The 14,482-nt window shown below is 35.5% G+C and overlaps 2 protein-coding genes across 2 annotated transcripts in view; one reads left to right on the top strand and one right to left on the bottom strand.

The window, feature by feature from the left end:
• Window positions 1–10,857, bottom strand: part of LOC123296320 — a 15,794-nt gene extending 4,937 nt beyond the window's left edge. Inside the window, exons 1-8 of the mRNA XM_044877784.1 lie at window positions 10,520–10,857; window positions 10,159–10,460; window positions 9,924–10,094; window positions 7,527–7,991; window positions 7,185–7,472; window positions 6,254–6,734; window positions 5,893–6,194; window positions 4,865–5,828 (exon numbers count right to left, since the gene is read on the bottom strand). Coding sequence (XP_044733719.1) covers window positions 4,865–5,828; window positions 5,893–6,194; window positions 6,254–6,734; window positions 7,185–7,472; window positions 7,527–7,991; window positions 9,924–10,094; window positions 10,159–10,460; window positions 10,520–10,838 — 3,292 coding nt within the window. The 5' untranslated portion in view covers window positions 10,839–10,857. The remainder of the gene's footprint in view (window positions 1–4,864; window positions 5,829–5,892; window positions 6,195–6,253; window positions 6,735–7,184; window positions 7,473–7,526; window positions 7,992–9,923; window positions 10,095–10,158; window positions 10,461–10,519) is intronic.
• Window positions 10,858–12,037: 1,180 nt separating this feature from the next.
• On the top strand, window positions 12,038–12,709 carry LOC123296310 (mucin-3B-like). The gene has a single exon (XM_044877774.1). It carries the CDS (start codon window positions 12,038–12,040, stop codon window positions 12,707–12,709), a length of 672 nt encoding a protein of 223 aa, XP_044733709.1.
• The last annotated feature ends 1,773 nt before the right edge of the window (window positions 12,710–14,482 follow it).

The following is a 14,482-nucleotide window of genomic DNA, read 5'->3' as shown; positions in this document are numbered from 1 at the left end:
GTTGGTTTAATATCTAAATGATGTATCATCACAGAGATTGGGAATCTAAATACATAAACTCTTGTATTATTTTCCAATATATACCATGCAAAATCAGTAGTTGGATCAGGATAAAATTGTGTTGGTTGTGTATTACGTATTGATATTCGAAAATAACCATTTAATTTTTTCAGACTCTCGTTAAATATTTCAGTAGTGTTATTGATTTTATCACTAACATGATTGATAAGGGTGTATAAATCCACAGCATCAGTTGAAAATTCTGGACTTGCTACATTACTTATTTTTTTATTTTTTGCATCAAAGTATGATTCTTTATCATCTAATGACAAACACTGTCCAAGACTTTCCAAGTTCACAACATCTTGCTTATTTATAGGTTTCCCGACATTCACAATTCGTCTTTGTTTTGCATCGAAGCAATTATTTCCACCATTACATCGAAGTATTGATTCATTATGTGATGTATATGAATCTTGATAATTTTTGAGGAGAGAACATCCAAATTTATCTATACCGTTCATACTGAGTTCTCAATAGGTTATGATGTAATTTTAATAATTACATATAATAAATATAAAATCTAAACAGGTCTAATAAGAAACAGCTCGGTTTAATACTGCTCTGTATCTAAACAGGTCTGTTTAATACTGGTCTGTATCTTTTTAATACTGGTTTTGAGCTGTTTAATACTGGTTTTGACCTGTTTAATACTGGTTTTGACCTGTTTAATACTGATCTGTATCTGTTTAATACTGGTTTTGACCTGTTTAATACTGGTTTTGACCTGTTTAAGGGTTTAATGTCCGATGAAAATAATGGTGATGTTATGCTAGAATTTGTCGGATTACGTAGCAAAATGTATGCTATTCGGGTGCAAAATAAAAAAGAGACTAAACGATCCAAGGGTCTCAAGAAGTCAGCTATCCGAAAACTTACTTTTGAGGACTATAAGCGGTGTTTGCTTGAGAACCGTAACTTTTACCATGTTCAGCAAAGCATCCAATCCAAGCGACACCGCTTACATACCATCAAACAGCAGAAAGTGGGCTTATCACCATTTGACCAAAAACGATACATTACTCACAATTCATGTGAAACAAAACCATGGGGCCACTTTCTGCTGTTTGATGGTATGTAAGCGGTGTCGCTTGGATTGGATGCTTTGCTGAACATGGTAAAAGTTACGGTTCTCAAGCAAACACCGCTTATAGTCCTCAAAAGTAAGTTTTCGGATAGCTGACTTCTTGAGACCCTTGGATCGTTTAGTCTCTTTTTTATTTTGCACCCGAATAGCATACATTTTGCTACGTAATCCGACAAATTCTAGCATAACATCACCATTATTTTCATCGGACATTAAACCCTTAAACAGGTCAAAACCAGTATTAAACAGGTCAAAACCAGTATTAAACAGATACAGATCAGTATTAAACAGGTCAAAACCAGTATTAAACAGGTCAAAACCAGTATTAAACAGCTCAAAACCAGTATTAAACAGATACAGACCAGTATTAAACAGACCTGTTTAGATACAGAGCAGTATTAAACCGAGCTGTTTCTTATTAGACCTGTTTAGATTTTATATTTATTATATGTAATTATTAAAATTACATCATAACCTATTGAGAACTCAGTATGAACGGTATAGATAAATTTGGATGTTCTCTCCTCAAAAATTATCAAGATTCATATACATCACATAATGAATCAATACTTCGATGTAATGGTGGAAATAATTGCTTCGATGCAAAACAAAGACGAATTGTGAATGTCGGGAAACCTATAAATAAGCAAGATGTTGTGAACTTGGAAAGTCTTGGACAGTGTTTGTCATTAGATGATAAAGAATCATACTTTGATGCAAAAAATAAAAAAATAAGTAATGTAGCAAGTCCAGAATTTTCAACTGATGCTGTGGATTTATACACCCTTATCAATCATGTTAGTGATAAAATCAATAACACTACTGAAATATTTAACGAGAGTCTGAAAAAATTAAATGGTTATTTTCGAATATCAATACGTAATACACAACCAACACAATTTTATCCTGATCCAACTACTGATTTTGCATGGTATATATTGGAAAATAATACAAGAGTTTATGTATTTAGATTCCCAATCTCTGTGATGATACATCATTTAGATATTAAACCAACATACTGTGAGGTCTTCAAAAACGATAGTATTATAGATAAAAATAAACTTAATACATTAAAATCAAACGATTATTTAACGTTTGGTATTCCTAAAAGTTTCATGAATACAAACTCCGATTCCATGTTACTATATGTTGACATTGGTATAAAATATAAATTAATAGATGGATAAAAGACGAATTGTTGTGAATGAGCTACATAAACCAGCTCGACGTAATTATCCAAGAAGGCGTGTAATCATTAAGGGACTCAATGATTTATTTCAAGCTGATTTGGTAGAAATGATCCCGTATGCAAGACAAAATACCAACTTTAAGTATATTTTGGTGGTCATCGATTGCTTCTCCAAATATAGCTGGGCTATGCCACTAAAGTCCAAGAGTGCGGTGGATGTCACTAATGCCATGGAACAGATTATAAAAGATCGTACACCGAAAAACCTTCAAACTGATAATGGTACGGAATTTTATAATGAAAAATTTAAGAGATTGATGAAAGAGTACAACATAAACCATTATTCTGTATATTCAACTAAAAAGGCGTGTATTGTGGAAAGATTTATACGCACACTGAAATCGATGATGTACAAACATTTCAGTTTGTATGGTAATTATAAATGGATAAAAGTATTACCGGAATTGATTAAACAGTACAATAATTCATACCATCGGACAATCAGGATGAAGCCATCACAAGTCAATACACGAAACGAAAAACGGATTTTAAAAGATTCATACAATCATATTAAGATGGTGGGTCCAAAACAAAAATTTACAGTTGGCGATCATGTAAGGATAAGTAAATTTAGAACGACGTTTGCTCGTGGTTTTCATCCATCATGGACACCAGAAATATTCACCATTCGCGAGGTGAAACTTACAAACCCAAGAACATATTTACTGAAGGACTACAACAACGAAGATATAAAGGGTGGTTTCTATGCCGAAGAATTACAAAAAGTTCACGATCCAAACATTTATTTAGTGGAAAAGGTCTTAGCTAAACATGGATCCAAAGTTAAAGTCCGGTGGTTAGGGTTCGACTCTTTACACGATTCATATATTGATAAAAAAAGTCTTCTTTTATAGTGGACCGTTTTTGTGAACATATTTGTGTTTTATAAAAAAAATAAAACATATCACATTGTAAAAATATTATTTTTATTGTAAAATTTTATCTATAACATATAAAAACAGAGTTGTATTATAATAATATTTAAAAAATATATATTTATAAATTATCGAAAATACATTATAATTATTATTCTGAAAAGTGTCCATTGTCATCATCATCATCATCATCATCATTATCTTTCTTCATAAGATAATTTTCAATTATTTCTTTCACTTGAACATAGTCGGATAACTCGTCTGATGTAAATACACTGTAGTAAGATTGTTCAAAAATGGATAGTCCTACAATTCCATGTTTGTCCAGAGTGGATATTTTTTAAAATCCAGTTCCAAATTTGTTTGTCTTCATCGTCTGATGATGGGGAAAATTTCACTTCTAAGTCCATTTGTTCTACCTTATCAATAAGGTAGTTTAAAGTTTCCGGTCGACCACATTTAATTGCCATATTAACCAATGTTTTAAAATACTTTGTTAACACATTGTTTAAAGTACTTAAACTACAATTATCTTTAATCATATTAACAATACAGTTGTTATCACTATTATGATTACCAAAGTCTTGCATTTTGTATGTTTAAACTAACACTAAATTGTTTTCTACAATAATTCTACCTAACTATCAGTTTTTTTTTACACCCCCACCACTACTCTATCAATTGTTCATGCGCACTACTCTATCAATTGTTTGTACACCTATCACAATACCGAACCACTTTGAGGATCATCACAACAGCAGGACACATTTCTGAAACAACAGCAAAAATTAGCTAAATATTAAAAACAAAAAATATAAAATACTTACACTCAACAAATAATGCTATAGTGGCCCCATGGTTTTGTTTCACATGAATTGTGAGTAATGTATCGTTTTTGGTCAAATGGTGATAAGCCTACTTTCTGCTGTTTGATGGTATGTAAGCGGTGTCGCTTGGATTGGATGCTTTGCTGAACATGGTAAAAGTTACGGTTCTCAAGCAAACACCGCTTATAGTCCTCAAAAGTAAGTTTTCGGATAGCTGACTTCTTGAGACCCTTGGATCGTTTAGTCTCTTTTTTATTTTGCACCCGAATAGCATACATTTTGCTACGTAATCCGACAAATTCTAGCATAACATCACCATTATTTTCATCGGACATTAAACCCTTGACTTTCTTATTACGTAGTGGCATACCATAGATGTTGTCGGGTGCATAGTCAGCCGTATCAAAACGATTAATATCCTGTTTCATGACCTCATAGACGTCAGTATTTTTCACGCTATAAATTAGACTATCGGTGTCTGTGTATAATAACCTGACATTTGTGGGGTTGTACCGTTGGTACATGTAGTTGTAGTGGAAGTCATACACAAACGTTTTCGATATGTCTAAAATTGTGAAGCCTATGTAGATGGGTTTGTTAAAACGTATCTGTGATTTTTTTATTTCAACAATACTGACGTCATTGTCGAGCACCATCATACTGTGAAAATTGGGATTGGCAATTAATTTCTTCACACCATGTTTTCCATCCCAATTTTTTCGTATGTACACAACCCGATGTTTCCTCACATTCTCCATGGTTTTACCGAAGATAGCATTAATCATGAGTTTGAATAATGCTTTTTCAAACTCATTTGAGGCGTTCTTGCGCATCTCGGTATTGAAATCAATATATGGTTTCAACCATGCAGATTGATCGAATTTTAACACACGGTGGTATTTTGTTACCTTAACACCGAGTTGTGTATACAGTTTTAAATTCCTGTAGTGCACGACATAGTTGGTCTTATTGTAAAGGGTTGACAGAAGATATTTTTGTTTTGATCCAGGTGGTTTCGTTGTCTCCGGACATGGCGGTAAATCGCTAAAGTTATCATGTAGATGTTGGGGTATTTCAAGGTCTACTTCTAAAATGTACCCGACTGGTGAATCATCTGCAACATCCTCGATGTTTGGTGTGTCGACCCACTTAAAATTTCCTGTTGGTAGGTATCCACACATTGCTGCACCATATAGGTTCACCACATCATAATACATAAGGTAGACATCTTCTTGAGTTTTATCATACCCCTCTTCCATGTACTTATTGTTTGCCTTAGCATAGCGATTAGAACATTGACTTACACCGCCTCTGATTCCTTTCTCGATAAACAACAAGTCATCAATATCCGTGAACAATTCCAATTTGATATTGGTGTATTTCAACATGGCGCTCCACGTATAGCCAGGAAGTGTGTAATAGTGACTAGGATCGAGATTATAGCTATGAATACAAGTGTTACGGAAATTTTCAAAAATATCCGCAAGTAGTAACACATCAGTTTTCATATACAGGTCTGAATAATCACCTAGTGTATGTAAATTGAATGTGTTCCATACCTGTATCGCATGGTTATAATCCTCATCCGTTATGTGTTCATCTGTTAACACACTGTAGAACGCCTCCTTTGGTGGTAATTTTGTCTCTTGGAGACGTCCCCAGCTACTCATGTATTCATATGGAAATACACCTTTTCTCGTTAGCAATTGAAATTGTTCATCATTACTGACCTATAAAAAATTAAAAAACAAATTACAACCCTGTATTAAAAATTAATTATTTTTTATCATTTACCTCTTTATGTAAAATGGATTTTTTATCATTATCTAAATATGAGGCCAGATTTTCCAACTTGTCTGCGAGAAATCGGAAGGAATCAATGAATCTTAATTGAATGTCCGAGACGTGCTTTGTGAAACTGATGTACTTTTCTTTGTTGATGGGCAACACATCAACTTGACCGTCGATTTCCGTCAGCAGAGCTTCAATAATAAAATGCGAATCGTATCCACTTAAGTTGTGCATCACAACAGGTATCACCCTTGAATCTTGATAATGCAGATTACAAAATTGGTGTGCTGCTCCACGGTAGATACCTAAAATAGATTAATATAAAATTAGATGAAATTAAAAAATAATAAATAAATTACATTACCTGTGCGATGTGAATGGTCGCGAACACGTATGGAATTGGATACGAAATCTTTATCACAAATGTGACACTTCTCTGCTGACATAAAATCCAGTTCTTGTTCGACGGTGAGCGGATACATTGGTTTAACGTGTTTTATTTTTTGCTCTAATGAGTACGCTACTTGTTCCAGTTCATGAACAAACCACTTGACACAATCAGCACCACGGTATGCCTTATAAAACGATTGGTTGGGATCATGGGTACAATGAACATAGTAACCTACACTGTAGGGTACATGTTTTTGAATATTTTTTGTATAAGACCTATGATCCATTTCCATGTCTTCATGATGTTGTGGTACCAATAGTGCCTCAAAGTCAGCGTACACCATATACTCAACACGTTCCTTGCTGTTGAAATCTTTGAACTCAACGAACCGCTCGTCATCAGTTTCAGGCATTCGTACCCGCACCGCTTCTTTTTCACCACAATTTACTGAATGCTGGAGTTGGAGTTGGAGTTTGACTTCTGTAGCAAAATAGTTGAGACATCGATCACATAAATAAATTTTACCTACGTGTTTTGTTACACCCGATCGACTCAACTTTGCTAAATTTTTTATCCAGCAAAAGTGGTGACTGTTCCCATTCTCCACAGCCAATAGATGAATTTTCTGCCCCGCAGTGTTCGAACTAACGCGTACAGGGAAAATTTCCAAACCATGTATAAACGTATCTTTGTAGCCGTACACGTTAATCGATAGCTGCGGGTTCATCTTTTCAAATTTATTAATTTGATCTAGAGACATGGGAAACTTTAATCCATCATATTTTAAATGATATTTATAGTGCGGGTACTTAGTTAAACGTTGAGGATCCTTTTCAACCGGGTAAAGTGCTGACATTATCGACCATAAAAAGCAATGTTGGTCTTTATTCTGGACATTAATCACAGCCAATTTATTTTTGATGACTGGTGGTAGTTCACAAAATGTTCCAGCTGTGATCGGAGAGTACTTATTCATGTGGACTCGAATATTTATGATCATGTCAAGAGCCCAACCGCTATCGCGTTCCTGGAATTCTTCCAATTTTTTCAACAAATAGTTTTTGGCATGATCAGTGTACCACTCCTGCATGTCCGTTGTCAGATACATTTCCTTGGCCGACGTTATAAAAGTTTTCAAATCCTCCTCTTTGGTGGTGGGCTTAATGAAATTGCCCGTGAACATAATATACACCTGAAATAAAATCTCATTAGACTATTTAAATTATAAATCTTAAATTTTACTTACCTTGAGGGGATGATTCACTAGCTCACGCCGAACGTGTCTTCTAAACATTGGAAATGCCCGGTTGAAAAATATATTTGGATCTTTATAATCCAAATTGGTAATCATACCAGTCTTCACCCTGCCCTGGTGGTGGGTTTCAATTGTCTCCCAGATTAGATGTCGATTTTGTTTTTTGGTGACACCACCACCTTGCTTAACTAAATCTAATCGCAGTCGGTGAAGTTGCCGCTGGTATGATTTACAAAGTCCAATATTAGCTTCAAGACGCAGAGGATTTTCTTTCTTTAACATCAACATCTTTTTGAATAAGCGGATGTTCTGCTTATTAAGTATCATCCATCGCTCAGCTTCCTCCACCGTCTTGATGAGCCTCAACGCTCTCTCCACTTTCTTCATCATATCAGTGCTACCACCTTGAGGTACCACGTTTAGCGTCTGCATAACATTTCGTTCGTAGGTGTCCATCTTTCAAAAAATTATATTTAAGTTTCACAATAATATTTAAAAAATTTTACACTTACCGTTATATTTTCAAATACTAAGCAAAATATACGTTACCGAACGTTCAACACTAAAGTTAACTTACAACTGAGTAATATTTGTTTTTTGTATAAAATATATAGACTAAGTTTAGAATAATAAATATACCAAAAACAAAAAATAATAATAATAATAATAATAATAATAATAATAATAATAATAATAATAATAATAATAATAAAAATAACGTAAAAAATATATGCGGAAAAAACTAACTGAAGCAAAGGTGAATTTCAAAAGAGATACTTCAACAGCTACGTACATCACTTTTTATAGCATTATCCCCACCACTAAAAAAGTTGTAATTTGATATTTTTATAATCGTAATTCAAACTAATTATTTTTTCTTGGAATTCAGACAAGTTTAAACATGTTCAAACAAGTTTGAACATGTTCAAACAAGTTTGAACTTGTAGCAGGATGATGATATCATATTTTTCAAGGTCAAATCAATTTCAACATATTCTTGAGAATAGCTGACACGTGTAAAATTATTTTAAGATCAAAGTCCATTCAAACAAGTTTGAACATGAATTTTTATTATGTAAATTTCAAGTGTCATATTACATTGCTTAATCATAAAAAAAAAAATATTAACATCCGGTCACGTGTTTTGACACATGTAAAATTATTTCAAACAAGTTTGAACTTGTTATAAGATGATGATATCATATTTTTCAAGGTCAAATTAACATATTCTTGAAAATTGCTGACACGTGTAAAATTATTTTAAGATCAAAGTCCATTCAAACAAGTTTGAACATGTATTTTTATTATGTAAATTTCAAGTGTCATATTACATTGCTAATTCAATAAAAAAAAAAAATATTAACATCCGGTCACGTGTCTTGAATTTTATCATGTATATTTAAAGTGTCAAATTACAATATTTTTCAAGGTAAAATTAACATATTCTTGAAAATTGCTGACTAATGTCAACGTCCCGCCCCCGTTCACTCTCCGCCACTATTGGTCAAAGCCAATGACGTCATCAATGCTTAGGCAGCCATTCCTTCCCCCACCACACCTCCCGACGCCATCTTGATTTTTACAGCGCTACTTTTGGTCAAAGCCAATGACGTCCCCCCTCCAACTTCGCATTCAACCGAGGTTTGCCCTTTTTGGAAAAGTGTACCATACTTTGGGGTTGAAAGTGGGCTCGATTATCTAACGTCCAATTCCCGCCCCCTTTTAACCCCCACTTCCAAAACCGCGCCCACCACTTTAAGCCCCACTTCCGCCAAGAAACACACTAACGCTCTGTCAGCCACGCCCCACCACACCTCCCAACGCCATCTTGATTTACTATTGGTCAATGACGTCATCTATCCCCTCCAACTTCGCATTCAACCGAGGTTTCCAACATTCACCTAGGTTTGCCCTTTTTTGAAAAGTGTACCATCCAACTGCGCTGAAACATACATGACTCTTCTACTTGTCGACCCACTTAAAATTTCCTGTTGGTAGGTATCCACACATTGCTGCACCATATAGGTTCACCACATCATAATACATAAGGTAGACATCTTCTTGAGTTTTATCATACCCCTCTTCCATGTACTTATTGTTTGCCTTAGCATAGCGATTAGAACATTGACTTACACCGCCTCTGATTCCTTTCTCGATAAACAACAAGTCATCAATATCCGTGAACAATTCCAATTTGATATTGGTGTATTTCAACATGGCGCTCCACGTATAGCCAGGAAGTGTGTAATAGTGACTAGGATCGAGATTATAGCTATGAATACAAGTGTTACGGAAATTTTCAAAAATATCCGCAAGTAGTAACACATCAGTTTTCATATACAGGTCTGAATAATCACCTAGTGTATGTAAATTGAATGTGTTCCATACCTGTATCGCATGGTTATAATCCTCATCCGTTATGTGTTCATCTGTTAAGACACTGTAGAACGCCTCCTTTGGTGGTAATTTTGTCTCTTGGAGACGTCCCCAGCTACTCATGTATTCATATGGAAATACACCTTTTCTCGTTAGCAATTGAAATTGTTCATCATTACTGACCTATAAAAAATTAAAAAACAAATTACAACCCTGTATTAAAAATTAATTATTTTTTATCATTTACCTCTTTATGTAAAATGGATTTTTTATCATTATCTAAATATGAGGCCAGATTTTCCAACTTGTCTGCGAGAAATCGGAAGGAATCAATGAATCTTAATTGAATGTCCGAGACGTGCTTTGTGAAACTGATGTACTTTTCTTTGTTGATGGGCAACACATCAACTTGACCGTCGATTTCCGTCAGCAGAGCTTCAATAATAAAATGCGAATCGTATCCACTTAAGTTGTGCATCACAACAGGTATCACCCTTGAATCTTGATAATGCAGATTACAAAATTGGTGTGCTGCTCCACGGTAGATACCTAAAATAGATTAATATAAAATTAGATGAAATTAAAAAATAATAAATAACCTGCATTACCTGTGCGATGTGAATGGTCGCGAACACGTATGGAATTGGATACGAAATCTTTACCACAAATGTGACACTTCTCTGCTGACATAAAATCCAGTTCTTGTTCGACGGTGAGCGGATACATTGGTTTAACGTGTTTTATTTTTTGCTCTAATGAGTACGCTACTTGTTCCAGTTCATGAACAAACCACTTGACACAATCAGCACCACGGTATGCCTTATAAAACGATTGGTTGGGATCATGGGTACAATGAACATAGTAACCTACACTGTAGGGTACATGTTTTTGAATATTTTTTGTATAAGACCCATGATCCATTTCCATGTCTTCATGATGTTGTGGTACCAATAACGCCTCAAAGAAATACCGTTAGAGCCATCAACACATACGCTACACCATTTCTCACATATTCCTTCGGAATCATAAAGTGGACAAAGACAGACATTAAAAACATACAAATTAAAACACGAACAATCATGACAAAACACTGAATACACCACATACACTCATCATCAGCCAGGTTGGTTTTACCACGGTCTTTAGGAGGACGTGGTCTCACAGATATCCAACTATTACACGATCGCCAGCTCCATAGCCTACGCGAGTACTTCCAATCTAAAACACACACATCACACTTACACAATGCCATAACATCCGCAGACAAGTCATACACGCCACTTAACATGCACACAACACAACACTCTCTTCCACCAACCAAAACACAACACACATCCACAAACATGCAGACATGGAAAACGAAGGTTTTACATGGAAGGTATTTTCATGAGCTTAGTCACGACTGTATTGACCGAGAGGCTTCGCAAGCCTGGTTGACCAAGTGTAATATCTTTCCGGAAACCGAGGGCTTCATGTTTGCAATACAGGATCAAATCATACATACACTGAATTACAAAAAACACATACTCCAAGACAACGCACAACAAACAGACCTATGTCGGCAATGTCGACAAAAACCAGAAACAATACAACACATTACATCAGCATGCTCACGTCTTACCCAAACAGATTACAAACACAGACACGATCAGGTAGCAAAAATAATACACCAAAAACTCGCCATAAAACACAAACTCACAACAGACAACTCACCATACTACAAATACACTCCATCTTCAATTCTCGAAAACAACACGCACAAATTATATTGGGATAGAACAATTATCACAGACAAGGCGGTACACTACAACAGGCCAGACATTACACTTATACACAAACACACAAAAACCACATTCCTCATAGACATTGCAGTACCCAACACACACAACCTTCAGTCTACACACACTGAAAAACTAACAAAATACACCGATCTAGCTGTCGATCTGAGGAATCAATGGAAAATGACAACAGTTGTTGTCGTTCCGGTGATACTAAGCTCGATAGGCGTCATACCAACAACACTTCACAACAGTCTGCATACACTTGAACTACACAAAAACACATACATACAATTACAAAAGGCAGTTATAATTAATACTTGCCGTATAGTGAGAAAGTTTCTCTCTATGGGACACAGCACTCTCCAAACACAAACATTAACCACTGCTCAACAAACAACAACAAACACAACATACTCTCCGACCAATGCAAACACACTCATGCCAAACACGGAAACTTCACACCAGCACCCACACAACACACAGTTACACACACAAAACATAACGCAAGAAATATACCCGACACAACACAGCACATCTACAACAACACTCACACACGCAACATCAGCACATTCTCCAAACCAAACACAAAACAATACACAAGAAACAAACTCATCACAACACAACATCATTACTTACACTACAACAGCACTCATACACGCACCACCCCCACTTTATCGAAACGAAACACATAACACACCACCCATTGCTCGGTTAACAAGCCTCACACAAGATCAAATATCAAGACCATCAGATGTCTCAAACAAAACACAAAACACTTCACAAGAAACACAACATAGTATAACTTTATTAACCACAACACCCATACACGTACCACCACCAATAAATCAAAACCTCACACAAAACACTTCACCCATTGTAAGACTCACAAGACTCACACATGGCCAAATTGCACACTATTCAAAACCGACGGAGAACGTCCCAATCGCTCATCGAACGCGAAAGCGAGCACAACACAATACAACACCACACACATCACCCAAAAGGCGAGGTCGCTGAACACAATAAACACACATACATTTATACACACTACAAGAACAAAAATACCCTCACAAATATACACGCACACTCACACACATTCTCCGGTTCACATGACAGACCAGAACAAGGAAAAAACAGTTTACCGTCACTTGACTGTGTCCGTGCGGTAAACTAAATCGGGCTCAGCCCTGCTATGAAATAGATGAGACAATAATAATAATAATAATAATAAAAATAATGTAAAAAATATATGCAGAAAAACTAACTGAAGCAAAGGTGAATTTCAAAAGAGATACTTCAACAGCTACGTACATCACTTTTTATAGCATTATCCCCCCCACTAAAAAAGTTGTAATTTGATATTTTTAGAATCGTAATTCAAACTAATTATTTTTTCTTGGAATTCAGACAAGTTTAAACAAGTTCAAACAAGTTTAAACATGTATTTTTATTATGTAAATTTCAAGCGTCATATTACATTGCTTAATCATAAAAAATATTAACATCCGGTCACGTATCTTGAATTTTATCGTGTATACTTAAAGTGTCAAATTACAATATTTTTCAAGGTTAGATGATATCTATTTCAACATATTCTTGAAAATTGCTGACTCATAATATTCTTTTCTTGGAATTCAGATTTGCAAATAATTATCTAACACGTTCAAGTGTCATATTACATTGCTTAATCATAAAAAAATATTAGCATCCGGTCACGTGTTTTGACACATGTAAAATTATTTCAAACAAGTTTGAACTTGTTACAAGATGATGATATCATATTTTTCAAGGTCAAATTAACATATTATTGCAAATTGCTGACACGTGTGAAATTATTTTAAGATCAAAGTCCATTCAAACAAGTTTGAACATGTATTTTTATTATGTAAATTTCAAGTGTCATATTACATTGCTTAATCATAAAAAATATTAACATCCGGTCACGTATCTTGAATTTTATCATGTATATTTAAAGTGTCAAATTACAATATTTTTCAAGGTCTAATTAACATATTCTTGAAAATTGCTGACTAATGTCAACGTCCCGCCCCCCGTTCACTCTCCGCCACTATTGGTCAAAGCCAATGACGTCATCCCCCCGTTTATGCTTAGGCAGCCATTCCTCCCCACCAATTCAACCACACCTCCCGATGCCATCTTGATTTTTACAGCGCTACTATTGGTCAAAGCCAATGACGTCATCAATGCTTAGGCAGCCATTATCCCCCAACACCACACCTCCCGACGCCATCTTGATTTACTATTGAAAGTGGGCTCGATTATCTCATCTAACGTCCAATTCCCGCCCCATTTAAGCCCCACTTCCAAGAAACACACTCCTGTCAACCACGCCCATCACTATTGGTCAAGCCCCGTTTATGTCATTCCTCACCCCCACCACACCTCCCAACGCCATCTTGATTTTTACAGCGCTACTATTGGTCAATGACGTCATCTATCCCCTCCAACTTCCGAGGTTTCCAACATTCACCTAGGTTTGCCCTTTTTTGAAAAGTGTACCATCAAAACGGGGTTACTTGAGGTCAAACTGGCCCAGAACATACATGACTCTTCTACTGAGGTACAAACCTCCATCTTCCAGATGGAGAAGCTTTAGCTTGCCATGTGCACGATGATGCGTTAGCATCATAAGCACTATGACACATTACAGCAGGAAATCACATACAGTTTACTATCATCGCTATCACATAGTGTGGATTACAAAGTATCGATATAAGGTATTAGCTTACGATATAAAAAAGAGGGTTCGAGAAATTATTGCACAGGTAG

The sequence above is a fragment of the Chrysoperla carnea genome, chromosome 1, assembly GCF_905475395.1.
Source record: "Chrysoperla carnea chromosome 1, inChrCarn1.1, whole genome shotgun sequence".
Taxonomy (NCBI): domain Eukaryota; kingdom Metazoa; phylum Arthropoda; class Insecta; order Neuroptera; family Chrysopidae; genus Chrysoperla; species Chrysoperla carnea.
Note: the sequence above shows the minus strand (reverse complement) of the source record. Positions and strands in the feature narration are given on the sequence as shown.